The following is a 27,380-nucleotide window of genomic DNA, read 5'->3' on the forward strand; positions in this document are numbered from 1 at the left end:
CAGGACACATCGCCCCGCCTGGCCTCAGGAACCCTTCGCAGGGCCCTCACTCGCGCGGGTTCTAAAATGAGGACAAAGCCCGCCCGGATCTAGAGTGCGCGCGCCATCTCGGCCAATGGGACGGCGGCGCAGGGCTGAGTGACGGGCTGGCGAAGCCAATGAACATGCGCTTTGTTGCGAGGTGGCCCCTGGCCCCCGGCATTATAAAGAGCGCCACGAGTCGGCATTGTCAGGCGGCGGCACCGCGCGGGCCAGGGCTGAGCTTAAGGTCGGCGGTGGCTAAGGAGGCGGGAGCGCGGTCGGAGCGGCTCCGTCAGCGGACGGAGGTGAGGCCCCAGCAGCGCGAACTCGAGCGCGGCCGAGCCCGCGGAGCCTTCCCCAGCGGGGACGAGCGGGCCGCGCGGCGTCATCGGCGGCGAGGTGAGCGGCGGGCGGCGGGCGGCGGGCGGCGGGCGGCGGGCGGGAGCGCCGGCGGGAGCCGTGCCGGCCTGACGCGCTGTCGCCGTGTGTGTCCACTCGTTTCAGGAGCCGCCGCGCCTCGGCCTAGTATGTCGGAAGCGGGTGAGGAGCAGCCCATGGAGACGACGGGCGCCACTGAGAACGGACACGAGGCCGCCGCCGAAGGCGAGTCGCCGGCCGGGGCCGGCACCCGGGCCGCCGCGGGGGCTGGAGGCGGGACCGCGGCGCCCCGGAGCGGGAATCAGAACGGCGCCGAGGGTGACCAGATCAACGCCAGCAAAAACGAGGAGGACGCGGGGTAGGTGCGGACGGGGGCGCCGCCTTTGTTCCGGGGCCGCCTTTTGTTGGCGCCACGCGGCGGGGGGAGGGGCGGCGGCCGGCCGGGCCTGCGGGCGGCTGGCAGACAGGTCCCCGCGCCTGGCCGGCCAGCTCGCGCGCCGCCGTTCGCTCTGGAGTTTGCAGGAGTTTGTTAGGTCGACTTTGGCGCCGCCCTGGGGCCGCTAGCGCGCCGCCAGGGCCAGGGCCGCGGCTGCGGCCGGGGTAGGTGCAAGGACGGGCGGCCCGGAAGAAGTGGAGCGCTCGGACCCGGGGCGCCGCGAGTGTGGGGCTGCGCCGGGGCCGCGTGGGCGGAGTTGGCGCGCGTCCGGGCCCAGATCTCCCGCCTCCTGTCGAGGGGCGGAGTCATGGTCTGAACCCAGGGCGGTCTCGGCCCCAGGAAACCTCCAGTTCCTTGAAATGAGTTCTCGGGAGGCGGGGAAGACGCTGGCCTTTTGATCCATGGTTGTGGCAGGCATGAATTTCCAGTTGTGAGCAGTCAGGGCCCATGTCCCTGGCGAGGTTGTCCTTCCGGCGAGGTTGTCCTTCCTTTCTCTCGCACAGCCTGGGGCTTCACAGTCTTGTTAAGTTGTGTTAGGGGCCACGTTGAGTTGAGTTTGGAGGGTAGTGCTACGAGCTTTAACATCCTTCAACGATGTAGACTCTAAGGGTGGCTGTAGACGTTGTCTACAAGGATAGTGGCTTTGTAAGCTTTTCAGCGAAAGCTTTGCCAGGGCTATTCCTCCCTGAAATCACAGCTTATAATAAGACTTGTTGCCATGTGTCTCATCCTACCATTTCAGGAAAATGTTTGTCGGTGGCCTGAGTTGGGATACCAGCAAAAAAGATTTAAAAGACTATTTTACTAAATTTGGGGAGGTCGTTGACTGTACAATAAAAATGGATCCCAACACTGGACGGTCAAGAGGGTTTGGATTTATCCTCTTCAAAGATGCAGCCAGTGTGGAGAAGGTAAGCTGGGTACTGCACATCAGCAGTCTTAGTGGAGACGATTGGAATTATAACGGTATACCCAGTTTGTGTGCTGTGCTTGTGGTTGAGTGCTTTGGGGAAAGCAGACAGGTTAGGAATTAAGCTCCTGTTTTTGAGGGGTAAAAATATAGATGAAGTTGGGAGTGAGAGTATGGGCTGGGGTGGTTCAGGAAGGTCATAGTCATCTGTTACCTTTTTATATGCCTTTTCTGGGCACTGTATTAGATATGTTATTGTGAAGATGAGAAAAGAATCCAAGATTGCTATGAGATGGGCATTTAGCCCCATTTTACAGGAAAACCAAAAATCTAAGGCCCAGTCAAGTTTAAGTAGAGGAGGTCACATAGTCAGGGTGGAGTGAGGGTTCCATCCCCAGCAGCTGTCTTCAGCCTGGGTTCCGAATTCCTCTTTGTTTCGGAGATGGATGGGCCTTAAGCTGGGACTGCTTTGGCAGGAAGAAGGGCACACAGCATGGGCAAAGGCTTCAGGGATGAGGACTGATTTATAGATGTTGAGGTAAACCAGCTACACTTGGGATTTGAAGAAAACTGTATTGGGAAGTCAAGCTGGGGTAGAAATTTGAGGGGATGAAATGCATTTGTGTGTCTGTCCTGGTGTCTTTTGTTGTCTTTATGGCTCAAAGAGAAGGGCCTTGTCTGGGCTGCTGAGTTAGAACCCGTCTCTCTCCTGTTGCAACAGGTCCTAGACCAGAAGGAGCACAGACTGGATGGCCGTGTCATTGATCCTAAAAAGGCCATGGCTATGAAGAAGGATCCTGTAAAGAAAATCTTTGTGGGGGGTCTGAATCCTGAAGCTACCGAGGAAAAGATCAGGGAGTACTTTGGAGAGTTTGGGGAGGTGAGTGTGTGGCTTGCCAGCTGCCTTCCTGTTCCTTGGTAGCCTTGGCTACCTGGAGCCCTGGGCAGGGCTGCTTTTTCACCCTCTCTGGCCTTTAGTGGGTCTTTCTCCTGTATGCCCTGGGGTTGGGGGTAGTGGTCCTGAGGTTTGCCTATGCTTTTTGCAGATCGAGGCCATTGAGCTTCCAATGGATCCAAAGTTGAACAAGAGACGAGGTTTTGTGTTTATCACCTTTAAAGAAGAAGAACCTGTGAAGAAGGTTCTGGAAAAAAAGTTCCATACTATCAGTGGAAGCAAGGTAAGGTGCCCAGTTCTGTGTGCCTGGCCTCCTGCTGCTGGAGAGCTGGCCCTTGCAGGTGTGGGTTAGGGGTTGGGCCACCTGGAGCGAGAGTTCTCCAGGTTAGCCAGACTTACTGTTTCTCTGCAGCGTATGCTGCCCTGTACAGTGTTGTTGTCCTTCAGAGAGCTCCCAGGATGGGAGGACTGCCAGTAAATATATAGGATGTGAGGGGAGACAGGAGAGGAAAGGTGGCCTCTGTCACTAGAGCATGCTGAGTGGCCTCTTTGGTTCCTGATTTACAGCTAGAGGTGACAGTGTTCTAGATCTTAGAGTCCTGGGTGTATTAGGCCTCCAGCTAAGATCTCAGAAGATTCTAGAACTTCTGTAACTCCCTCTATGGTGAAGGTTTTTTTTGCTCCAGGATTTTTCTACTTCTTTCTACAACCAAATTTTGTTTGTTTGTTTGTTTTGGAGAAGGGGGCAGGGTTGGGAAGGGGCTCCATAACCACATTTTTGTCCCTTTCCATCCCCTTGGGCACTGCTTAATCAACGTTACCCTTAGGCCAAGATCCCTCCCAGAGAGCTTCCAGAATCCTGGCCAGCTTAAATCCAGGGCCAGTTGTGCTTTCAAATGAGTGGAGTGTTGTGCAGTGAGAAGTGTAGCTTTTCCTCGGACTCTGGTCCAGGGAGAAGGTAGTTGAGGTTTTAAGTTGGCAGTTAGAGTTGAGGGTGTGGCAGGGTGTGGCAAGCAACTGTGTCTGTGTAGGACTTGGCAGCCAGATAAGATGGGACAGGTAGGGTGGGGCCTCTGGAACCCTCCCTCCAGATTGAGAGTTTGGAAAGACTGGATTAGGGTCAGGCTCTTAAAATGTAACAATTTAGGGGCAGTCAAGTGAGGCATTAGTTGTTACTCCAGTGGACAGTGATACAGAGAGGCCTTTTTCTTTGTGTGCAATAATGGGAAATGGATGGGAAGAGCCTCTAAGGCGGGATTTAAGTGAAACTGCTGGTAGTATTAGAAATAAGTATATTTAGTTGGTTGTATTCATGTTTTTAATTCAGTAGGATAGAAAACAACAGATTGTATTACTTGGTAGGGGTAATTTGCCAATTAAAGGCTCATGCTTATATGGAGATACAATGTATAAAATGTGCTACATTTAATGGGAGTGTGTATTAGGGGACTTTGCTTGAAAACACAGTGTTGTGATTTATTTAAACAGGAGCACTTCAGTCCCCAATCCCACCCTACCCTCAGTGGGCAGATTTTTGGGCAAAAAGGAAATTGACTCTTTGGGACCCGGGGGGATGTAGACATCTGGCCTATCCCAACAACAAACCAGTGCCTGGAGGAGGGTGTGGGTACCCTCAGGCACCCTGAGCCTCAGAGCTTTATCTGTAAGATGGAGGTCAGGGTCACCTTCTCAGTAGAGTATTTGGGTGAGATGAGTTTCTGTAAAAAAAGAAAAACACGTAAGAACCACCTTATCTGAGGCCCCTCATTTGAGCAGTCTTGTCTGACCCTCTTGCCCAGTAGGACCAAGGTGGTGCCAGTTGTGCCTCTGTCAGACAGACGTGGAGCTCCCCTGGGGTTGAGATCATCCATCCCCAGGAAAGGTTCTCATCAGAAAGGCCTTTGGTTTTAGTTGTGGTTCCAAGAGCTTCTAGCCCAAATGTGGTCTCCTACCCCAGCATGTTTGTTTTTGAGCAAATGGACCTTATCTACTGACTGTTGCAGTGTATGTCTTTGTGCACAGTCCCTGTCCTGAGCTTGCTCCACTGGCCTGACCCACTGTCCTCTTGGCTTTTAGTGTGAAATCAAGGTGGCTCAGCCCAAAGAGGTCTATCAGCAACAGCAGTATGGCTCTGGGGGCCGTGGAAACCGCAACCGGGGGAACCGAGGCAGCGGCGGTGGTGGTGGCGGTGGAGGTGAGTGGAACCTAGATGAAGATGGGTCCCATTTCCCTGCCTGCATGGAGCCTCCCATGCCTGTCTTGGGGCTCCCTCTCGTGCTGTGCAGCAGGGGTGGGCAGGCAGGGAGTAGGCATGGTTTTCCTGGGTCAAGGCTATGTGCTTGAGGCTGTGCTGTTGCTGTCCCTTGGAATGAAGAGCCCTGTCTTTCTTACTCATGTGGCTTTGGGGGCCCAGGGCAAGAGAGAGCATTTGCATTGCATTCTGGGCAGGGGACATGATAGGGTGTCTTGGCTCTATGGGTATCCTCTGAGTCTGGCACACCCGTGGGCAGTGGGCAGAAGGATGGGACAGAGCTGTGCTAGGCGCTTACCTCCTTCCATCCCAGGCCCCTCTGACTCCAAAGCCTGAACTGCATCTTTTTAAAGGCCAAGCTGCCAGGGAGGGTGGGGTCGACCAGAGGGTGATTTAAGTGAGTGAGCTGCCTTGTTTGCCCGAGTGAAGTTAGCATCCTGGCCTCTGATCCTCTGCTTGGGTCTCTCAGATGCAGGGCCGGGCCCAGGCCCCTCTACATCAGAACAGCAGCGCCCTGGTTTCTGCTTGAGTTGCCATAGTAACCCCGCCACCCAAAGGGCAGGATTTCCTCCATCCTAGCTCCTTCTTGTGCTAAATGGTCCATGGGCCCCTGTGCCCTGCTCCCCCCACAGGTCAGAGTCAGAGTTGGAATCAGGGCTACGGCAACTACTGGAACCAGGGCTACGGCTATCAGCAGGGCTACGGGCCCAGCTATGGCGGCTACGACTACTCGCCCTATGGCTATTACGGCTACGGCCCCGGCTACGACTACAGTAAGTAGGAGAGAGGGAGGCCCCATCTGCTTATCCACTCAGGGGAGGCAGGACAGACAGTACAGGAGCCACTGGCAGCAGGGGCTTTGGAGTCAGACAGGCCTGGCTCCGCCACTGGAGCTACCTGGTTTTGAGCTCTAGCTGTGGGCCATGGTAAGGTGGGGAAGGTAATCCCTGCCCAGACCAGGGCAGTTAAGGACTTGCGAAGATGCATGTCAAGCGCCTGGCACAGGGTGAATGCTGAGCAAGTACTAGCTGCTACTGTTGTTTTTGTCCCCTAGGTCAGGGTAGTACAAACTACGGCAAGAGCCAGCGACGTGGTGGCCATCAGAATAACTATAAGCCATACTGAGGCGGCGGCAGGAGCGAGCGACCGACTGACCGCACATGCTTTGTTTGGATATGGAGTGAACACAATTATGTACCAAATTTAACTTGGCAAACTTTCTATGGCCTGTCCCATGTGCATCTTATTTAAAATTTGCCCCCTGGAAATCACTCTCCTGTTTACTATTTCCAGAGCTCTAGTTGTTTTAGGCAGCGTGTGGTGTCTCAGAGGCCAGAGCGGCATTATGGGCTGATTTTATTACCAGGTTTCCCAGAATCAGACTGGAGGGTCTGCCTCCCGCTGCCGCTCTGCAGCCTGGACCTGTGGACCCTGGTTGTAAAGAGTAAACTGTATCTTAGGAAAGCAGTGTCACCTTTTTTTCACCTTTTAATTTTATATTATTTGTGTCATACATTTCCTGTAATGGAAGTGTTAATTTTACTGTACTTTTTGGTACCTTTTGGGAATCTAATGTATTGTAAGGTATTTTACACGTGTCCTGATTTTGCCACGACCTGGATATTGAAGCTATCCAAGCTTTTGAAATAAAAATTAAAAAAAAACCCAAGCCTGGGTGAGTGTGGGATCTGCTATGTGAGACCTCTTGCCCAGAGTGGGGGGGGCCGGGTGTCCTGGGACTGGGGCCTTCTCCCACAGCAGGCTCCTGCCGCTGCAGGCACGGTTGTGGGGGTACAGCTTGGATAGAAGGACCTGGCCGCTGACCTTTCTGAGCTACCACTTGCTGTTCTGAGTCCATATCCTCCATGAGCTCTTAACAGCACAACCACACCCCCCCCACATCCTCGGCTAGCTTCCTTCAGTGACCACCCTGCCCAGGACGTAAGCCCCCTTTAAAGAAGGGCAATGCCTCCTAAAAGGCAGCTGTTAGGGGGTGAAGATGGTGGGGTGAGGGCTGCCATCCCCAGCAGGCATGCTTCCCTCAGGCCTGAACACCAGACTGGACCGACCAATAACTGGGATTTGTCTGTCTCTTTCAGCAGGACAATGTGAACTCAGACTAGGGCAATGCCAGGGGGTATTAACTGGCTGAATTTGAGCACTCCAAGCCTGGTGGCTCCAAGTGGACATGGCCACCTCACAAGTTTTGGTTTTTCTCACCCCTAGGAGGAGCTGAATGAGGAAGTAGCTGCTTCTGTTAGCATATGCGAGCCCAGTGTTTTGGTGGGATGAGTAGACAACAGCCTGGGTAGCTGAGCCTCCCGCTATTGCAGCTAGCTTTTGGGACGGGGACATCAATCAGAAAAAAACATCTTTTTTTTTTTTTTTTTTTTTTGAGACAGAGTCTCACTCTGTTGCCCAGGCTAGAGTGAGTGCCGTGGCATTAGCCTAGCTCACAGCAACCTCAAACTCCTGAGCTCAAGCGATCCTCCTGTCTCAGCCTCCCGAGTAGCTGGGACTACAGGCATGCACCACCATGCCCGGCTAATTTTTTTCTATATATATTTTTAGCTGTCCGTATAATTTCTTTCTATTTTTAGTAGAGATGGGGTCTCGCTCTTGCTCAGGCTGGTCTCGAACTCCTGAGCTCAAACGATCCACCCACCTCGGCCTCCCAGAGTGCTAGGATTACAGGCGTGAGCCACCGCGCCCGGCCACTACTTTCTATTTTTAGTAGAGATGGGGTCTCACTCTTGCTCAGGCTGGCCTCGAACTCCTGAGCTCAAACTATCCGCCTGCCTCAGCCTCCCAGAGTGCTAGGATTATAGGCGTGAACCACCGCACCTGGCCTAGAAAAGAACATCTTGAAAAACAAGGTTGAGCTTGCTGAGGGTGCTGATGGTTAAGGAATTGGCTCTGGGTCTCAGAGCAAGAGGCAAGGCCTACTCACCTGGGGGACACTTGACCGAGCAGGGCTGGCTCAGAGCTGGAGCCTCAGTGTTTCACAGCTTCTCACCTTCTCTTCCATGTCTAGAAAAGACCACAAAGAACTCACCTTTCTCTGCCAAAGACATGATGCCTTCAGTCCCACCCCTATCCTTACCCACAATTTCCTAAAAGTGCACAGAGCCAGCCCTCCCTTCTCCCAGGACTCACAGGCCCTGTCCAGGAACCCTAGCCAGGTGTGTGGCCAGCCTCTGTACCCCGCCACCTCCAGTGGTGTCTGGCAGGGACTGGGCCTGCCCTGGCTCCAGAGCCCTGGTTTTAAGCCCATCTGTGGGTGGCAGTGAAGTACCTAGAGGTGGGAAGGAAATCTGGTCCCTGCGTGATATAATTTTGCCTAATTGGGGTCTCACTGAGCTCTGTGTAAAACTACACAGCCGTGTCCAGTTTGGTAATTAAGAGATTCCCTTAAAAGTGAATTTACAGGAGACCCTGGGCTGAGCATGACCATCCTAGGTGATTAGGAATGTGGGGAGGAATTTCATTTTGCATTCAGTCAGTTCTTGCTGGTACAAATCTTGTTTCAGCTGCTCAGTAACCAAGGGTGGTGGCCCTAAACTTCAAGTATAGAGGGAAGCTTCTGTCACCTGTATCCCTGAGTGGCTATAAGCACAAGTAATGGGGTTTGGGCTGCCTTTGTCCTGGGTCCCATGCTGTCTGCTGCCTGCCTAGGCAGCCTGGGGTGGTGGCTCCGCTCCCACTGACCTGGGCTCAGCAAGAGAAAAGGCCCAGACCAGGCAGGGCCCAGTCTACTTGCACTTAATGCTCCCTGACCCAGCTGTTGGGCTCTCACGCCCTCCCTGGTATGCTGAGAGGTTCTGGAGACATGGCCGCTGCTCCTTGGACTCCAAGCTCACCAGTCAGAATGGCATCCAGCTTTGCCACCACGTGTCGTGCATCGTCCAGGGTGAAGCACATCGGGGGCTTAAACTTCAGGACGTTCCTTCCAGGGCCATCTGTGCTCAGCAAAATGTAGTTCTCCTTCAGCCTATGAGGACAGGACACCCCTTCACATGGCCCTCAGGGACTCCCCTCAGCCTGGCCTTGGCCTCTACCCTGGGGCTCCAGTCGTACTGCCCTCAGCCTTCCACAGGTCAGCTCCTGCCAGGATACTGCTGCGGCTACTCATGCTGTACCCTAGCACCAGTGGCCTCACCTAGGGTGCACTGCACCCAGCCCTGAGCCTGCTGCCCCCCAGAAGAGGTGCCTCCCCTCACACATCCCTGGAGCCCCTTTAAGCAGCCAAGAATGGCCACAGGGCTGCACTAGACTGCAACAAGAATCACCTGCATTTCCTTTTTTTTTTTTTTTTTTTTTTGAGGCAGAGTCTCACTCTCTTGTCCAGGCTAGAGTGCCGGGGCATCAGCCTAGCTTACAGTAACCTCAAACTCCTGGGCTCAAGCCATCCTCCTGCCTCAGCCTCCCAGAGTAGCTGGGACTACAGGCATGCACCACCATGCCCCGCTAATTATTTTTCTATATATATATTTGTAGCTGTCTATATAATTTCTATTTTTAGTAGAGATGGGGGTCTCGCTCTTGCTCAGGCTGGTCTCGAACTCCTGAGCTCAAACAATCCTCCCTTCTTGGCCTCCCAGAGTGCTAGGATTATAGGTGTGAGCCACCATGCCTGGCCTTGCATTTCCTATTTTTAGGTAGGGTTGATGTGATGTGTATTGTTTCCTTTTTATATGGAAAATGTCCACATTGCAAACAATAGGGTAATGAACCCTATGTAGGCCACACTGGCTTCAGTAACTTCCACGCTCCTGCCCTACAGGTTATCTGCAATCCCAGATAGAGGACTATTCATTTTTGATTTCTAGTTCTTTTCAGGAAGATGGCTTTACCTTTAACGTTATCATTTGTACCTAAGAATCATTTTTCGTATTCCAGTGACATTTTTAACCTAGTAAGGTACTCTGGCCACTGAGAGGTGGCTGCAGTGACTATACAGTCTTGGTGACTCCTGCTCTTGTCCTTTTTCTTTTTTTTTCTTTTTTGAGACAGAGTCTCACTCTGTTGCCCAGGCTAGAGTGCTGTGGCGTCAGCCTCGCTCACAGCAACCTCAAACTCCTGGGCTCAAGCGATCCTCCTGCCTCAGCCTCCCGAGTAGCTGGGACTACAAGCATGTGCCAACATGACCGGCTCACTTTTTTTTCCTATATATATTTTTAGTTATCCAGATAGTTTCTTTCTATTTTTAGTAGAGATGGGGGTCTCGCTCTTGCTCAGGCTGGTCTTGAACTCCTGAGCTCAAACAATCCTCCCGCCTCGGCCTCCCAGAATGCTAGGATTACAGGCTTGAGCCACCGCGCCTGGCCGCCTGTTCTTTTTTCATTATTCACTTGTTTATCAGCGCTGGGGGTGTGGGGGATTGTCTTCAGTCTTTCCAGCACTGACAACGTTGACCACAGCCATGCCAGAAAGAACAAGGCTTGAACCTTGGAGTCACAGCCCTGGGGTGTGGCTTTGCCACGTAACAGGGTGACTGTGGTAAAACACCTGCCCCGAGTTCCACTTCCTCACTGAACTGCAGCAACAAGCCTGAGTGCTGTGAGCTAAGAGATGAGGCTTAGCCTGGGGCCTGGCTCCTTCCACACCACCCCACTGTCCAGAATCCCTGAGGCTCCTGCGAGGGGTGGATGAGCTGGTGCACGTCGCTGACCAGCAGAGAGAAGACAGGGCCCAGCTGGCCACTGAGGATGGCAGTCTCAAAAACATGGTGCGGAGGAAGGTTTACATCAATACGGTTTATATGAATTAAAAACAGGTTAATGCACATTTCACAGTTTGAATAAGGACACAATGTCAAACACCGGAAGGGGTTTCCATGGTGGGGGAGGGGTAGGCATGGGGAATGTAGGTAGCAAGAATAATAAATGAGAAGGAGAAGGAGGTCCTGAGATGCTGATTCATCCAGACACCCTCCACCAACTGGTGGCTCTGGGGACGGAAACCTGAGTCTGGTGCTGCCACAGCTACCTGGTGTGATTCCCAAGAAGCTGCTTCCCTTCTCCAGCCCCCAGCCTGTGAAAGGTGGTGTTGGGGCTGCCCAGGTCTCAGCGCCTGCGAGCTCTGGCACTCTGAGCAGAGGCCGCCGCCCAGGGCTGGGCCGGCCTGCACCTCACCGGAAGCCTTTGTGGCCAGGAACTGGATGTAGAACTGCCACAACCACTGACCAGCCACCCCTGCTCCCAGGCCCAGGTGCTGCCCTCCTTCAGTCTAGTCTGTGGCTCAGCGTGTGTGGGAAGAGGGTGGACAGATGGGCAGGCAGCGGGCAGGGTCCTTCCCACTCAAGGTCCAGGCTTTCAAAGAGGCACCTATGGTGCCTCCTACTCGTTTCAAGAAAAAATACCTGGATACCAAGTAGTCAGCCTCTTCCATTGCTGGTGTCCTTGTGGCCTCATCTTTGATCAGATCCACACCAACGAAGAGCCCAACACCCCTGGAGGGCAAGGTGATATCTTAGGGGCCAGGCCTGAGGGACCATAGTCCTTGCTCACCCTCTGCTGGGCCTTGGCTGAGCCCTCCTTTGGAAAGCCCACCAGGGCTCTGCCCTGTGCCTCCTGGGGAGGCTGAGAGCAGGAGGAACCCCTGGAGGGTGGTGAAAACAGTTTCAAGAAGTAACTGGGCAATGGAGGGGTCCTTGGTGTGGACAGAGGAAGGAGGCTGGGCTTAGGTGCTGTCCTGGCTTTCCCCTCCCCATTTCAGTCCCTCCTCTGGAAAGTGGACATAAAAATTCCCACCATTCCAGGTTGCTAGAGGTGAAAGAAGAAAATGATACATGGCAGGTAGGTGGTGACTACTGCCCCCAGAGCCTCACCTGATGTCCCCGATGATGGGATGTTTGGCCTTTTGCTGCCATAGGAGCTCCATCAGAAAGCTGCCCACACGGGCGGCATGAGCCTGGAGCTGCTCCTTCTCTAAGACATCCAGGACGGCCAGCCCCACAGCGCAGGACACCGGGCTTCCCCCAAACTGAGCCGGGGACAAAGGACATGTCAGACACCCAGCAGAATGAGTGGGCCAAATCCCAGGGAGGATGAGGGCAGCAGAACTGCTACACGTATTCCAAGGGCAGTGACAAGAGCACAGGGCCAGAACTCCTCAGGGCTCATTGTCACTGGCAGTACATGGGCTTCTCCTGAGGCCCCCATGGGCTGTCCTGGCTTTCCAGGTGCTCATGTGACTGTAGCCCAGGTCTTATTCCCAGGGGTGCAGTCAGGGCCCCAAGATGCGGAATCTGAGGGGGTGTCTGGTCTGTTCCTGCAGAGCTGCTTTTTGCCAAGAGAGGCTTTAGGGCCCCATCTCACTGGCTGGGCCCAGACCCACCGCAATGGACTAGTTCCCATGCCCTCACGGAGGGTCAGGAGCAGCGTGCCAGAGCCCCCTATGGAAGCCACTCTGTGTGGCATGAGTTCCTGGTGCTGCTGGCTGAGTCCAGGGCAGACTGCAGGGTCCTGGGAGCCACGTCGGCCTGTGGACTCATTTTGTTTGGCTTATATGGCGTTATTTTAAAGTTATGAATTAGGTGCTAACAGTTTAAAATGAAAGACTTCATACACACAAATCTGCATTTGCGACTTAAACCAAGCCTGGCCTTCCTGGCTCCCCACGCCCAGCATGAGTGCTTCCCTTCAGACACCAGAGTGCTTTCGCTTACCTCCCTCCCCCGCCTGCAGGACTCGAGTCAGGCCGCACACTTTAGAGGATCAGGAGCTAGGTGTCTCCTGCAGGCTTTTGTTTGTTTCTAAACTACATCTTTTTTTAAAAAGTCTACTTTATTGAGGTATAATTTACATATCATAAACTGTATATGTTATTCATCCCCGTAAGGTCTGAGCAAAAAAGAACCCCACCCCAAATTGTATATGTTTAAAGTGTAAAGTTCAATGTGATGTGACAAATGTATCTACCCAGGGAACCTCCCTCACAATGAAACTATGGAATGTTTCCCTCACTCTCCACAGTTCCTTGTGCAACCACCCTACCTGGCCTCAGGTAACCACTGACCTGCTTTCTGTCACTATGAGTTGTCTACGAGGGGCTTTGAAAGGCTCTGATACATTCCTGGGAATCTAGAAGGCCATTCCTATGCATAGGGACCTGCTCACGCCCAGTGCTGTGTATGCTCAGGAAAGTCCTGAAAAGTCCCGAGCTCTCCCTACTGGCTGTCTTGAGGCTCTGAACGAGGAAGTAAAGGCTTAGGTGGAGTTAAACTCCAGGCTGAGAGACTTACTGGTTCAAGGTAATTAAGGAGCTCTCTGTCCAATCCTTAGATGACCCACTAAGCTAACCAAGTAGAGACTAGAAGGGCCACACATGACAAAGGACACAGACATTACAGAGTTAGTTCAGAAATCGCACTAAACAACAACAAAAAAGCAACAACAAATCATGGGGAGGGAAGAGAATATGATTTCCAAAGTTGCCACATTACATTATTTAAAATGTCCAGCTTTTGACAACAAATTATAAAACATACAAAGAAAGAAGCATGGCCCATATACAGGGGAAAAAAGCAATCAACGTAATCTATCCCTGAGGAAGCCCAGGTATTAACCTTCTTGGACAAAGACTTTAAATCAGATGTCATACACATGTTAAAAGAACTAAAGGAAACTATATCTAAAGAATTAAAGCAAATCATGAAAATGATGTCTCACCAAAATAGAGATTAATGATAAAGAGATAGAAACTATTAAAAAGAACCAAATAGAAGATCTAGAATTGAAAAGCACAATAGCTGAAATCAGAAATTCACCAATAAGGCTCAACTGCAGATTTGAGCTGGTGGATGAAAGAATCAGCAAACCTGAAAGTATATCTACTGAGATAGTCCAGTCTGAAGACCAGAAAAAGACTGAAGAAAAATGAACAAGCTGGGTGTGGTAGCACGTACCTATGGTCCCAGCTACTTGGGACACTAGGGTGGGAGGGATTCCTCGAACCCAAGGTTGCGGCGTGCTGTGATCACGCCTGAACTCCAGCCTGGGCAACATAGCAAAATTCTGTCTCAATCAATCAATAAACAAAAGAGCTTTAGAGACCTGTGGACACGATCAAGCATATGAACACATGCAAATGGAGTCCCAGAAGAAGACAAAAAGAGGCAGAAAAAAATATGATGAAAGCTTTTAGGAGTCCTGTATAACTTGTAATGAATGTCTGTGCACCCCCAAAACTGATATGTTGCAATCCCAATCTCCAAAGCAGTGGTATTAAGAGGCAGGGCCGTTAGGACGTTATTAGGTCATGTGTGTAAAGCCTTCATAAATGGAATAGGCCTTTATAAGAGACCTCTCTCACCCTTTCCACCATGTGAGGGTACAGTGAGAAGTTGGCAGTCTGCAATCCAGAAGAAGACTCTCACAAGAACCTGACCATGGCACTCTTGATCTTAGATTTGCAGCTTCCTGAACTGTGAGAAATCAATCGTGTTGTTTATAAGCCACCCAGTCTATGGTATTTTGTTATAGCAGCCTGAACTGACAAAAACATAACTTTTTTTTTTTTTTTGAGACAGAGTCTCGCTCTGTAGCCTGGGCTAGAGTGCCGTGGCGTCAGCCTACCTCACAGCAACCTCAAACTCCTGGGCTTGAGTGATCCACCTACCTCAGCCTCCCGAATAGCTGGGACTATAGGCGTGTACCACGATGGCTGGCTAGTTTTTTTTTCTTTCTATTTTTAGTAGAGACGGGGTCTCGCTCTTGCTCAGGGCTCAGGCTGATCTCAAACTCCTGACCTCAAGTGATCCTCCCGCCTCGGCCTCCCAGAGTGTTAGGATTACAGGCGTGATAAAACATAACTTTTAAAGAAATTGAAGCAGCAATTAAATATCTTCCAACAAAGAAAACACAAGGCCCATATGGCTTTACAGATGAGTTTTTAACAAATTTTCAAAGGACAGATCAGCCCAATTTTATATAAAAGGAAAAGAAAAAATACTTCCCAACTCATTTTACAAGGTTGGTAGGACCCAGACCCTAAACCTTAAGATTTAAGAAAAAAATTTTAGTCAACATTTTACTCCTGAAAATAGATGCCAAATATATAAACAAAATATAAGCAAACAATGTAGTAGTGTACAAAAATGATAATACCCCATACCCAAGTTGGAATTGTCCCAGGTATGCAAAATTATATAATATCACAAAATCCATGAATAGAATTTATCATATTAACAAATTAAAAAAGTATTACTTCAACAAATGCATAAAAAACAGGATAAAATTCAACTCGTATTCATACTAAAATATCTTAGTACATTAGTAATAAAAGGAAATTTTCTTAACCTGATAAAGAATATTTAGTAAAAATCTAGAATAAACATCATCCTAAATGGACAAATATTATAAGCATTTCCATAAACTGGACAAATATGCCCACTGTCACCACTTGTATTCAGCTATGTACTGGAAGTATTACCCAGTGTAATAAGATAGCTGCCATTATTTGGAGATGATATGACTGTTTACATAGACAACAACAACTAAAACAAGTCTGCCTATAAACGATTAGAAATAACAGAAGAGTTTAGCAAGGAGATGGATATAAGATTAATATACAAAAGTCTGTATTTTATGTACCAGCAGCAAACAATAGACACATAAAGAAATCACCATTTATGAAAGAGAGTATCAAATATCTAGGAATAAATGTAACGATGTATAAGATCTTTATAGGAAAAATTATAAAATCTGGAGAGATATACCATATTCATGGATAGGAAGATTCTGTGTTGCAAATAAATCGATTCTCCTCAAATGATTTATAGAGGAAGCAATTTCCCTATCAAAATCCCAACAGGGTTTTTCATAAAATATTTAAAGATGACTCTAAAATTTAAATGAAAGAGAAAAGGGGCAGGAATAGTGAGAACTCTTCTGAACAAGAAAAACAGGTGAAAAAGGACTTTTTCTACCAGATATCGGAACCTATTAGGAAGCTCTAGTAGTAAAGGAATATGTTACAGGGACAGATAGACAAATTAACCAAAAGAATAGAAATGAGAGCCCTGAAACAGACCCACTTATGTATGAACTCTGGTTACATGACAGAGGTGGCATGTCACATCAGTGGACAATAAAAGGAGCTGAAAAAAATTTTGAAAAGAATTTGGTATCATATGTTGAAAGAATGAAACTGGATTCCTGATTCACACCATATATAAAAATCAACTCCACATAGATTAATGACCTGTATGTCAAAAATATAGATGAATATATTTTATACCTTGGAGCAGGGAGAGATATCTTAAACAATACATGAAAACATTGTCTATAAAAGAATGACAGAGTTGATGAGATTAATATTTAAAATTTTGGTTCATCACAAATATGTAAAGGGAGTGAAAAAACAGGCTATAAACTGGATGGATATATTTATAATATATACAATTTGTGCAACAAACGATTTGCATAAAGAATGTATAGATATGTATGTGTATGTATATGTGCATATAAACACATACACAGATACACAAAACTCTCACAAATAAATAAGAAAAACACTTCGAACTCAATCGAAAAATGGGCAAAAGACACAAACAGGCATTTCACAGAAGAGGAAGCATGGCCAATAACACAAAGAGATGCTTTATATAACTTGATATCAGGAAATGGCATACCAAGGCCACATGAGCTACTATTTTACACTCTACCTGACTGGCAAAAATTAAAAGGTGTTGAAGAGAATACACATTGCTGGTTGGGAATGTTAATTTGTGAACTATTTTGGAACACAGATGTTATTACCTCTTAAAATTAAGGGTGAACACACACCATGAGTCAGCAACTGCACTCTTAGGTACAGTCCTAAAAAAAACTCCTGCACATGTACAACAGTGACTTATAAAAATTGTTCATAGCAGCACTGTTCATAATTCTAAAAAACATGGAACCTCAAAGCACATCAACAGGAGCAGATGAGTAAACTGTGGGACATTTACATAATGGTATTCCATTATAAAACAGTCAAAGCAAACGGACTTCAGTGACAAGCAATATGAATGATTCTTAGTAATATAATGTCAGGTGAAAAAAAATAAATCCCCAGAGTACATACAGCATGATAGACTTCGTATAAATTCAAAACACAACTGAAATTAATAATGAACATGGGCTTCAGGGTGATGGCTGCCTGGGTGAGGGAGGCACTGAGAGAAGGGTGGGGCAAACACATGGGTAGATGCAGGTTATTGTCAAGGTCTGAACTTCGATTTGGGATGATGGCTTCCCCAGTGCTTGTAACATTCATAAAAGTTAATCAACTGATTAACTGGAAGAGGGCCATGCAGAGACAGTTGATCAGAGTCTTTCATGTCCAAGTATTATATTTAATCTAATCATATACACTTGAGGGTCAAGTAAAACAAAGAAATAAAAGTTCAGGATCATACTCCACGGGGTCATTTGTCTCTCACCTGACACAACACACTCCTTCCTCTTCACCTCGCTAATTCCTGTTCACCCTTCGACTCGTCTCTGGTCTCAGCTTCTACACGAGGCCCCACTGCCTGTCTCCACTGCTTCACCCACATCCCGCCTGGGCTGTGCCTCGTGCTCTCACACAACCACGAACACACTACTTCCACTAAGCTGTCCTCCCCGCTATCATGACCATGTGTCTGAGCCTGTGGGTCTATGTGTCACCTGGGCAAACTGTGACGGTTTGCTGAAAAGCACCAGCCAGTGTCACTCCCCTCACCTTTAGCGACTTTCTCTGCTTTCTCTATCCATCTTGCCAAATCCCGACATGTCTCAGTCTCCAACTCAAACTGGCTCTTTTGGGGGAAGACACAGTGAGTTCCCATCCCTCTGTCCCTCCTCCTCTTCTCCTGCCCGAACCAGTCTTCCTACCTGCAGTTCTTTCTCCACGCTGAGTGCCAGAGATCTTTCCAAAAGGGACTTCTCTTCACCACCACAGCCCTTCCGTGGTCCCTCCCTGCTTTCAGATTGGTGCAGACCCCTGGCTCTTGCTGGCTCCCATGCTCCCTCACCCTTCTGCACTGCTGTCTCAGGGCCACCTTCACTGAGGGAATGCTCTCAACCCTGCACCCCAAGGACAGGGAGCCACTGTAGTGTGAGCTCTGCTCCTGGACCACATAGTGGACAAACAGGCCAAGCTCCTGAGGCATCTTAACCAGCTCTAGGGTCCCAGCACCTGATACATGGCCTGGCAGGGTGGGCAGCTTCTGCTGGAAGGAGGAGTCTTGTATTCTTTCTGTATATTGTATAAGACCGGTTTTTTTTTGACAGCTTTTGGATTGACACTAATTTTTAAAGGTGTTTTATGTTTTTGATCTGACTTGGCTGTAACCTCTCCAAGGCTAGTGTCTTGGCTCTTCATGCTGGGCACAGTGCCAGTCCTGGGGCCTCTGCTGATCTCCTGGGGCCTATCAGAACCCATGTTGCTCCCCTATTCTTGAGCTGTCACTTACCGTGTTGAAGTACTCGACACCGGTGGCTTCAAATGCCCTTGCCACAGGCTGGGTTGTGGCCACACAGGCAACAGGGTGACCGTTGCCAATGGATTTGCCCATGGTAACAATGTCTGGGACAAAGTCCTCTCCCTGCAGCTGGAAGGCCCAGAAGTGCTTGCCTACTCGGCCAAAGCCAACCTGGATCTCATCTGCGACAAAGACCCCTCCGGCCCTGTGGATGTGCCTGCGGCAGAGGACAGATGGCTGATGGGGGGCTGTGGGGAGGGAGATTGGACCAGGAGTCAGGAGATCTTGGGGCTGAATCCTGGCTCTGTCAGCAGTAGGTGGGGGGGTCTTGGGCAAATGGCTGGCCTTCTCTGGGTCATTATTTCTTTAAGGGCTTTGTCTCAAAATTCTGGCTAGCAGACCAGGCTGACTTGGGATTGGGATTGGAAGAGAGGTTGGGAAACCCCATTACAGCTCTGCCCTCCTTGGGGCAGACCACCTACTCACTCTGCCACTTGGGAGAAGTAGCCAGCAGGGGGAACGATCTGCCCTCCCACACTGGGCAGAGACTCAGCGAAGAAGGCTGCAATCTGTGGACGAGATGCATGTCAGGAATGTTACCACGGAGGTGCTGAGTGACCAGCCCCGCATGCCATGCTGGTGCCAGCTTGGAGCTGGTCCAAGCAGGACAAGTCATCACCATGGCCGAGTCCCTACTTTGGGCTCCACATCACATCTGAGGGTTTGTGACTCAGTTTTCTTTCAGGCCTCAAACCAACTCTCACCACCTGGATGCCTCCAGACTGCTTGTATTTACTTGGCATGCCCTAAACTAGATTCACGGATTTCTCTGCCATAAGTCTGTTCCTTCCCTGCTCTCTGGTGACCAGCACCACGCCCCTCCCTCCTGCACCCCATCGGTCAACATCTGAACCCACTCCTTCCCCTCTGCCTGGACACACCTGCCTCCCGGCAGACCTGCCTGTCTTGGCTCCTGCAGATGCCTTCTAACCGGACACCGCTCCCAGCCCATCTGCCACGGGGCAACAGGGGTGACGCCCCTGTCCTGCGTCAAACCCTCCAGCGACCCCTTTTGCTTACAGCAGTGACTTCCCAACTGTGTTCTGCCTTAGGGCTGCTTCAGAGGCCACTGCTGGGGCAACGGAAGGGCTGATGGGATGGGAAACTGGTCCCTTATCCCTGCTGTGACCAGAAAATTTTTTTTTCTAGGTTTTATGGAAGTGGCTGCACAGCCTCTGAAACACATAGGCTGGGCTTCCCTGTTGGGCCCGCGGCCTTTCTAGCCCCACAGCCTGCCCTCCTCATCACACACCCGGCGTTTGGCCCCGCCACCCCGTCAGTGAAGCCTTCCAGAGAGCCCTCGGCCAGTTGCTAACAGCCTCCCTTTACTGTCACCATGGGTGATGTGTCTCTCCTGCCTCTGCCCCTCTACCATGCTGCCCCGTCAGGCCTCTCCACCATACGGCCCGCAGGGAAGGAGCAGCCCAGCTGCTCAGCGCACCACTGGGGCCTCTGGCCTCCAGGTCCTGCCTGCGCCAGGCTCGTCGCCCTCAGCCGGGCCATACCCTCGCATGCTCCCCTCTGTGCTGGCTGTCCGCCCAGGATGCCTCTCCTTTGCCACTGCCCACCTCCTGGGAATGGCGGCACCTCCTCCACACCCACACCACCCACCTGGGCCCTGGCCGCCTAAGAGACACCCAGCCGTGTCTCTGTCCAGGCTCTCACCAGTGGACAACCCCTTGCTGAGTCCCTTGCTCCCCTCCCCTGACCCTGACTCGAGGGCCTTGGTCTGCTGCTCTTTGGGTTCCCAGCATCTGGCACACTGGAAGTGACAACAACGGGGATGACGTTCACTCTTTGATGGACTGGACAGGTGTGGACGTGGTTACCTTCCTGCCCTTCTCCTGTGCACTGCTGACCACACGTTTCACCTCATTGGCATAGGCCACAGCTGGATTGGGGTGGTCTTCCCGGTAGGGGCCTCGGTAGGTGTCTGGGAGAGGTGCCTGCGGGGAGTGACAGCACCGTGTCATCCGGGCTTAGGGGTGGGCACCGACCTGTCGCGACTTGGGCAGCGCATACCACGTGGACCCACTCCTTCTGGCCGTCCAGGCTGCGGAACTTGTAGGGACTGATGTCAATCAGGGAGCTCAGGTGACCGTGGTAGGCGCTGGGGAGCACGGAAGGTAGGCTCAGACCAGGCGGGACACACGCCCCGGCCTGGCCCTGACCACTGTCCACCCACCTCCGAAGACACGGGGGGAGGCCGACTCTTCTGATCTGACACAGCCCCCGAGTCTGTGGGCTGAGACAGAGCGTGGGCCTTGGGGTCAGTGGCACTTCCTACAAGGCCGCCTGCTGCCTGCACAGCAGAGGCTGATCACCCAGCCCTGCGGTCCCCAAGCCCTGGGCTGCAGACCACTACTGCCGCTGCCTCGCCGCCCACCCCCACCCCCGTCTGTGGAAAAACTGTCTTCCATGAAACCAGTCCCTGGTGCCAAAACAGTTGGGGACTGCTGATTTAACCTCTCTGGGTTCAGTTTTCTCTTCTGTAAAACGGGGAGACTTCTCCTTCAAGGCTCTAATGCATCTTAAATGTGATGATGCTCTAAACCCGGGCCTGGGTCTTATGCTCATAGGTACTCAACACGTGGAAGCTACTGTTAGAACAGTCTGAACATCTAAAAGTTTGCAGGACCAACTCTGACTCCGTTATAAAACGTTCTCTGCTCCCCAGAAGCTGCCCTCCCCTCCCAGTGGCCCAGGGACAGAGCCTCCAAGGAGGTGTCTCTGGGGTCCTCTGCCTGCCACACTCCCCTTCACCGGCCCAGGCCCTTCATCCTCCCTGCCTAAGGCACCCAAAGCCAAAGCCTCACTGATCCCCAGTAAGCCTGTGGCCTAGGCTTTTGGAAGTGGCAGGGCAGTGACTTGTACTTACTGGTCTAACACCACCACATCTTGGTGTCCTGTGTATCGGCGGGCCAGCCTCAGGGCTAGGTCGTTGGCTTCTGACCTACGACCGAGAAGGTGGGCACAGCTCAGACAGGTGTCCAGGAGCGTCCCACAGAGACACCTTGAGGGCAGGAGCCCTTCTAGCTGCAAGAAGATTCTCAGACATCATTCAGATAATCATTTGGTAACTATCAAATGCCTCCTACGTGCTAGGAGCTGGGGGCAAAACAGTAGATAAAACAGGCCCTGGCGCTCCTGAAACTTACATTCTACTACGTGTCATGAAAGCCAAAAAAACAAATAAAGAGCGATCATTTTGGTAAGTGCTACAATGGACACATGGGCCAAGGCAGAAGAACCAGAGGAGGGCCTACTTTAGACAGGAGGGCATTAGGGCTGAATTGTGTTCCCCCAAACTTATGCCGAAGCCCTAACCCCCAGTACCTCAGAGTGGCCGGTGTATGTGACTGTATTTGGACATAAGGTGATTCAGGTAAAATGAGGTCATTAAAGTGGGCCTTAGTCCAAGTGGACTGGTATTCTCATTGGAGGAGGAACTCTGGACACATGGAGCAACAGCAGGGGCATGTGTACATAGGAGAAATGACCATGTGAAGACACAGCAAGAAGGTGGCCGTCTGTAAGCCAAGGAGAGAGGCCTTAAAAGAAACCCAACCTGCCGACACCTTGATCTCGGACTTCTAGCCTCCAGAACTGAGAAAATAAATTTCTGTTGTTTAAGCCACCCAGTCAGTGGTATTGTGTTATGGCGGCCCTAGCAGACCAACACAGAGGGTCAGGGAAGGCCTCTATGAGGAGGCAACACCTGACCTGAGTCCCGAGGGAGTGGTTTCCAGGCAGAGGAAGCAGTATGCACAAAGCCCCATGAAAGAAAACAGCTCGGTGTGCTCAGGAAACCAAGAGAAGACACGCAAGGCCAGGGCCCAAGGAGGGCAGGGCAGGAAATGGGGACACGCAGGGGTCACATTCACAGGCTAGGAAGGAACCTGGCTTTTCTTCTCAGTGCCATGTGATGCCACTGGAGACTGTTAATCAGAGAAGGGACTTCGCTCAGCTCCCATTTTAGGAGGCAGCCTCTGGCTGTGTCTGATGGAGTAGAAGGGAGTGAAAGCAGAAGTGAGAAGACCTGAGAGGTGGATGCCCAGGTGAGAGCAGGTGGTGCCAGGGAGATGGCGAGAGGTGGGTGGGGTTAAGAGACATCCTGGAGATGGACGAGGCAGGATGGATGCAGGGCCATGTGTGTACGTGGCTTCTGCCTTGAGCAGAGACGTAGACGGCAATGCCCTTTACCGGGCACGATGGGGTGGGAGGCGGGGTGGACAGTCTTCTTGGGCAGCTCTGGGGTGGGTGTCCAGGAGCATCAGGGAGAACAGTGGCATGGTCCCACACTGGGCGTTAGTGGAAGACCACCAGCTCTTGCTTGTCTTTGGGACACGTGAAGTTGGAGATGTTCGTCAGATGTCACAAGGGCAGTTAGAACCGAGTCTGGAACACATGGGAAGTGTCCGGGCTTGGGAGTCACCAGTATATGATATTTAACAACACCCAGGGAACGCATGGGATCACGTAAGGAGAGGGCTCAGAGAGAAAAATGACCACGAGCAGCCCAGAGGAACAGAGGAGCAGGAGGTGGTAAAGGAGACTGGGCAGGAGTGGCCAGGGAAGCTGGCAGAAACCCAGGGGAGCTCAGTGCCTGGGGAGCACGGGGAGAAGCATTTGCAGACAGTGCTGACTCTGTCAACTACAGCACAGAGATTCCTGGGTTTGGCGACACAGAAGTCACTGGAATCCACATAGGATACATTTGGTGGAGTCAGCCAGTAAGAGCATCGCTTCCTCCACCGCTGGGGAAAGGCTGGCTCCTGCACCCAGCTCCCTGCTCTTCCCAGAGAAGTTACAGGTCTGGCTCCACAGGCTCCTGGTGGGTGGCCCTGGGCAAGCTAGTTCCTTCCTTTGAACTGCTGTTTCCTTATCTGTAAAATGAAATTGGTAAATTCCACCTCCTAGAAATTATGTGGGGGATTGATGAATGTAGTACGCAAATGGCAATGATAATAATAATCTTTACTATACTCTAAACGCCACTACCTATTATTTGTTGGAACGTTCCCTCCCAAATATGCTGTGATCATCTGCCTCTTTGTTTCCACTGCTATTCCCAGCGGAAGCAGCTACCATTGCCTTTTACCTGGCTGCTGAATTGGCACCTAACAGTGTCCATTCTTGCTCTCCCCCTGCCTGGATCGCTTCCCTGATTAAAGCCCTCCAATGGCGTCCCAGTGCTCTCAGGATAAAGACAGCTCCCTGGCTGGGAGGCAAGGCCCTGAGCGGTGGGTCCTGCCTCCCTTCCCAGTGTCAGCTCACACCCTCCCCTCTCCCTCACTGGCCTTCCTTCAGCTCAAGTGAGCCAGGGTACCACACACCTTCCTGCTTCAGGGCCTTTTTGCACAGGCTGTTCCGTGTGGTGGCCAACCTTGACAGGAGTATATCCGCTGGAGCGGGCAGTACTGTTCCTTCTTCCTCTCCTAGTTATCTCCTAGTCAGCTCTTAGCTCGGCATCACCTCTTCAGGGAAGGCTTCCCTCACATTCCCAGAACAGGTCAGGTCCCCCCAGTACCTCCAGGCCTCGCTACACCCTGTGCTCTTCCTCCAGACAATGGCCCTCTTTATAATTCTGTATTTCTTTGCAGAATCACTTGATGTTTTCGCTCCTCACTGAGCAAGCTGAGGGCAGAGATTCTGACTGTATCCATAAAGCAGAAATAAAGGAACGTATTACCTCATTAAGCCCCCAAAATGGTCGTGGAGGGGAGGGAATGGCATCCTTTACTAAGAGACAAGGAAACTGGATCCGACAGAAAAGGCACCAGGGTCCGCGGCTGGGACGTGCAGGAGCCTGGTGCAGCGAGGGCTGCCTCTTCCTGAAGTCCACACTTGGTGGGCTACACTACACCGGGCCCACGTGAGCAACTCTTCGTTGTCGTCTGACCCTCTTGCTGGGGGCTGGCGGCAGTCTACTTACCCGGAATTCAGGAAATAAAACACACAGAGCTTCTCTGGCAGGGTCTCTGACAGCCTCTGCGCGTAATCCACGATGTTGTCGTGCAGGTATCGGCTGTTGGTGTTGAGCACCTGGTTCTGTTCATGTGCTGCTTGGACCACGAGAGGGTGGCAGTGCCCAACTGGAAGAGGGCCACCTCCATCACACGGCCACTCTGCTCAGCCAGTCCCACCAAACCTCCCCCAGCCCCATGCTGTAAACCCCGCAAGGAGACACAGGGAGGGAGAGGTGGCAAGGGGAGTGTGAAGGCAGAGGGGGAGAGAGAGATGCCAGTTCCGGAAAGGGAGACCTAGAAAAGGAGTCCCTGAGATTCTGGCAGAAGGAAAAGGTTCTCTGGCAGATACCCTACCTAGCCCATGTCATTGAGGAGGCCTCTTGAGGCCTTCTGCTTGACAAAAGGAAGGGGTAGGAGGTGACCATCATCAACAGGTTTGACTTCACCAGCCAGTGGGGGCCCGAGGTAATCTTGAGTGCCAGAGGCCAAGGATAATGACAACAGTGAACATGAATTGAGAGCTCACCATGTGCCAGGCAAGTTACATGAATTAACACACATAATTCTCCAAAACACCTTGAGGTGGGTACCTAGTATTATCATGTCTATTTTACAGATGAACAAACTGAGGCACAGAGAATTAAGTAATTTGCCCAAGAACACAAAGTCACTAAGTGGGGCACAGGGACCTGAGCCCAAGCAGTCTCGGACTAGAGCCCCTGCTCTGAACCTCTGCTGAGTCGCCGCCTGCCTTTCCTTCCATCAGCTCTGGCAGCCCCGCCCGGAGGACTGAGTTCCGACTTCAGCACCTGAGACGGTCAGTAGGGAGGAAACCCTGCCATGACACTGACAACATGCTGCGTTGCTGGTCATAGCTGGGCTGTTCGCCACCCTCTGAGCTCGTCATCAGTCCTAAGTGGAACTGGCCCCACAGGCCTAGAACTCTGACTTCTGCCTGGCTTAGCACAACTCTGGCTTGGAGACTTCTATAGCTACATCACAAAGACTGGGCCTCCTCTGCACACGGGTGGTGCCTCAGCTTCACCGCGCTTCTTCACACTTCTCTGCAACCTCAGAGTCACCTTGGGACCAGGCTCACAGCCTCAGCCTCCTCTCCTACCCTGCAGACCCAAGGTGTGATACTGACCGTGAGCCACGTTGTTGATGCAGTCCAGGTACTCTGCCCCCCACTCGTCGTACATGTACTGCCCGTGGCCCCGGACAATCTTAACAGGATCCTCAGGAAAAAAGAGTCTGCAGGAAGAGCTGTGGGGACAGGCAAGGAGTGGACAGCCATGTCTGAAAACCTGAAGGGAGAAGTCCACCATCACAGGCCTCCCCCACCCCTTCCCAGTTTGCGGAAAGGACAAAAGCGTGAAGGGCAAGGTGCTGCTTCCCCGTCTCGTCTCCCTACTCCGTATGTGGCTGCAAAGGAGGAAACGGTTGGGGTAAGAAGTTGCTGAAGCTTAAGACTGTTTCTTAAGTCACGCTACGCCTCTGTGGCCTTGCTCACTTCTGCATGTGCCCACATCAGTCCCTCGGATCCTGGGACAAGGTGATTGCCCCAGACCCACGAGGGCTCTGTGAGGCCGTTTCCTCGCTGAGATGGGTGGGATGGAGGGCACCCGCGTCAGGGGCCGGCCCTCAGCCCTAAGCGGTCCCGCCGGCCCTGCTGGGCGCCGGCCCTGAGCTCCTGCGGGAGGCTGCGTAACCCGCCCCCACGCCCCACGCAGCGCCCCTCTCCTATCAGGCGCGGACGTTCTCGAAGGCTGCTGGGGAAACGGCTGCCCCGCCCCCAACGTCGCCTGAACCTTCAGCCCCTTCCCGGGTCCTCTCAAGCCGGGCCCAGGTCCCGCGGACGGGCCACCGCGCTCCCAGGCGCCAGAGCCGGGGCAGCGTGCGCGGCGGGGCGGGCTCCGAGCCACTGGGCGCGCCGAGGGCGGCCGGAGACGGCGCTGCGGGGAGGCCACGGAGACCGCCTGCGCCGCCAGCTTCCGGGGCCGGAGTCGCGATCGGGCCGGGCCGGGCCGGCGGGGGCCGAGGGCTCCGCGCCGGCCGCGCGTGCGCCATGTGCGCCGCGCGCCCGCCCGCCGGGTACCTGAGGAGACGCCGCCGAAGCGCCAGCGTGTCGGCCTTCGCGCGCCGCGCCGCGGCCATGGCGCCGCCGCCCGCCGCTGCCCCCGCCCTCACGGCCGCCGCGCTGGGCCCCGCCCCGCCCGCCGGCCCCGCCCCGCCCCCGTGCCCGCTTTGCTTTCGCTCTTGTATTATTTGGCAAACGGGCCTGGCAGCCTCCCGGCTGTGGAGCCCTGACCTGGCGGTCCCGCGGGAGCGGGGTTTGTGCTCGCCTTGCTGAGAGCTGCCCCGGCCGTGGGCCTCGCCCCTCCAGGCCTCTCTGGTTTTCCTTCCAGGGAAGTGTCCCCGGGCGACCTCGCCGCTGCGTCCGGCACCCAGGCGTGTTTCTGAGCTCCCGCAGGCCTCGGCCTGAGTCAGGCTGAGTCTTTGAGCCCGCTTCCCCGCGCATAAAATGGGGTGCACCTTGAAGGTTAAACGGGAGTGTGTGACTGGCACCCAGCCAAGGGCCGGGGAAGCGATTGCTGTGCTTGGGCAGGACCTAGGGTCTTCCCAGCCCGGTAAAGGCCGTGGCTGGGGCTGGCCAAGAGATCACCGTGGGCTCGGTCTGCAGGGCACCAAGGTGACTGCTAGAATCCAGGCAGGGTGAACACGAGGTGTATCAATGCTATGAGAATCATGCAGTTGAGGCAGGAAGAGAGTTGGAAAGCCTGAGCCCTGTTGTATATGTCCAGGACACTGAGGCCCAGAAAGGGAAAGGGCTTTGTCGTCAGACACAGCAAGTCTGCTGCAGAGGCCAGACTTCAACTGGTGTCTGCTTGACTTCCAGCCCAGGGAGTGAGAAGAAAAGGCCTCCAAGGGGCTGGGAACTGAGAGATACCCCTCCTGGGGTGGGACACTGGGACTTTCTGCCCTGACAAACGCTATAGAGCAA

The 27,380-nt window shown here is 52.4% G+C and overlaps 2 protein-coding genes across 11 annotated transcripts; one reads left to right on the plus strand and one right to left on the minus strand.

Annotated features, from left to right (window-relative positions):
• Positions 1–202: 202 nt before the first annotated feature.
• Positions 203–6,554, plus strand: HNRNPAB (heterogeneous nuclear ribonucleoprotein A/B). 2 transcript variants are annotated; one of them, XM_069476229.1, is made up of 8 exons: positions 203–420; positions 526–757; positions 1,578–1,746; positions 2,467–2,625; positions 2,792–2,923; positions 4,717–4,834; positions 5,524–5,664; positions 5,946–6,554. In XM_069476229.1, the coding sequence occupies exons 2-8, from the start codon at positions 549–551 to the stop codon at positions 6,014–6,016; spliced, it is 999 nt and encodes a 332-aa protein (XP_069332330.1). In that variant the 5' UTR covers positions 203–420; positions 526–548; the 3' UTR covers positions 6,017–6,554. The 2 variants fall into 2 exon arrangements, with proteins under 2 accessions (XP_069332330.1, XP_069332331.1); XM_069476230.1 differs by lacking the exon at positions 5,524–5,664.
• Positions 3,965–26,534, minus strand: PHYKPL (5-phosphohydroxy-L-lysine phospho-lyase). 9 transcript variants are annotated; one of them, XM_069476220.1, is made up of 13 exons: positions 26,475–26,534; positions 25,524–25,642; positions 24,343–24,502; positions 21,286–21,360; positions 20,430–20,517; positions 20,237–20,353; positions 18,834–18,916; positions 18,339–18,564; positions 11,721–11,875; positions 11,253–11,342; positions 8,752–8,882; positions 7,842–7,921; positions 3,965–4,358 (listed from the first exon to the last, which is right to left on the minus strand). In XM_069476220.1, the coding sequence occupies exons 1-12, from the start codon at positions 26,531–26,533 to the stop codon at positions 7,872–7,874; spliced, it is 1,353 nt and encodes a 450-aa protein (XP_069332321.1). In that variant the 5' UTR covers position 26,534; the 3' UTR covers positions 3,965–4,358; positions 7,842–7,871. The 9 variants fall into 9 exon arrangements, with proteins under 9 accessions (XP_069332321.1, XP_069332320.1, XP_069332326.1 ...); XM_069476219.1 differs by lacking the exon at positions 26,475–26,534 and having other exon boundaries at positions 25,524–26,176; XM_069476225.1 differs by lacking the exons at positions 25,524–25,642; positions 26,475–26,534 and adding an exon at positions 22,611–23,293 and having other exon boundaries at positions 23,744–24,407.
• Positions 26,535–27,380: the final 846 nt, after the last annotated feature.

The sequence above is a fragment of the Eulemur rufifrons genome, chromosome 7 (assembly GCF_041146395.1).
Source record: "Eulemur rufifrons isolate Redbay chromosome 7, OSU_ERuf_1, whole genome shotgun sequence".
Taxonomy (NCBI): domain Eukaryota; kingdom Metazoa; phylum Chordata; class Mammalia; order Primates; family Lemuridae; genus Eulemur; species Eulemur rufifrons.

Coding starts and splice junctions, on each gene's coding strand:
- HNRNPAB (XM_069476229.1), top strand. CDS start 549: ATGTCGGAAGCGGGTGAGGAGCAGCCCATGGAGACGACGGGCGCCACT. Junction 2,626..2,791: donor ACTTTGGAGAGTTTGGGGAG/GTGAGTGTGTGG, acceptor TGCTTTTTGCAG/ATCGAGGCCATTGAGCTTCC. Junction 2,924..4,716: donor ATACTATCAGTGGAAGCAAG/GTAAGGTGCCCA, acceptor CTTGGCTTTTAG/TGTGAAATCAAGGTGGCTCA.
- PHYKPL (XM_069476219.1), bottom strand. CDS start 25,704: ATGGTGGACTTCTCCCTTCAGGTTTTCAGACATGGCTGTCCACTCCTT. Junction 18,565..18,833: donor TACTTCTCCCAAGTGGCAGA/GTGAGTAGGTGG, acceptor CCTCTGCCGCAG/GCACATCCACAGGGCCGGAG. Junction 11,876..18,338: donor GTGTCGAGTACTTCAACACG/GTAAGTGACAGC, acceptor TCCCCGGCTCAG/TTTGGGGGAAGCCCGGTGTC.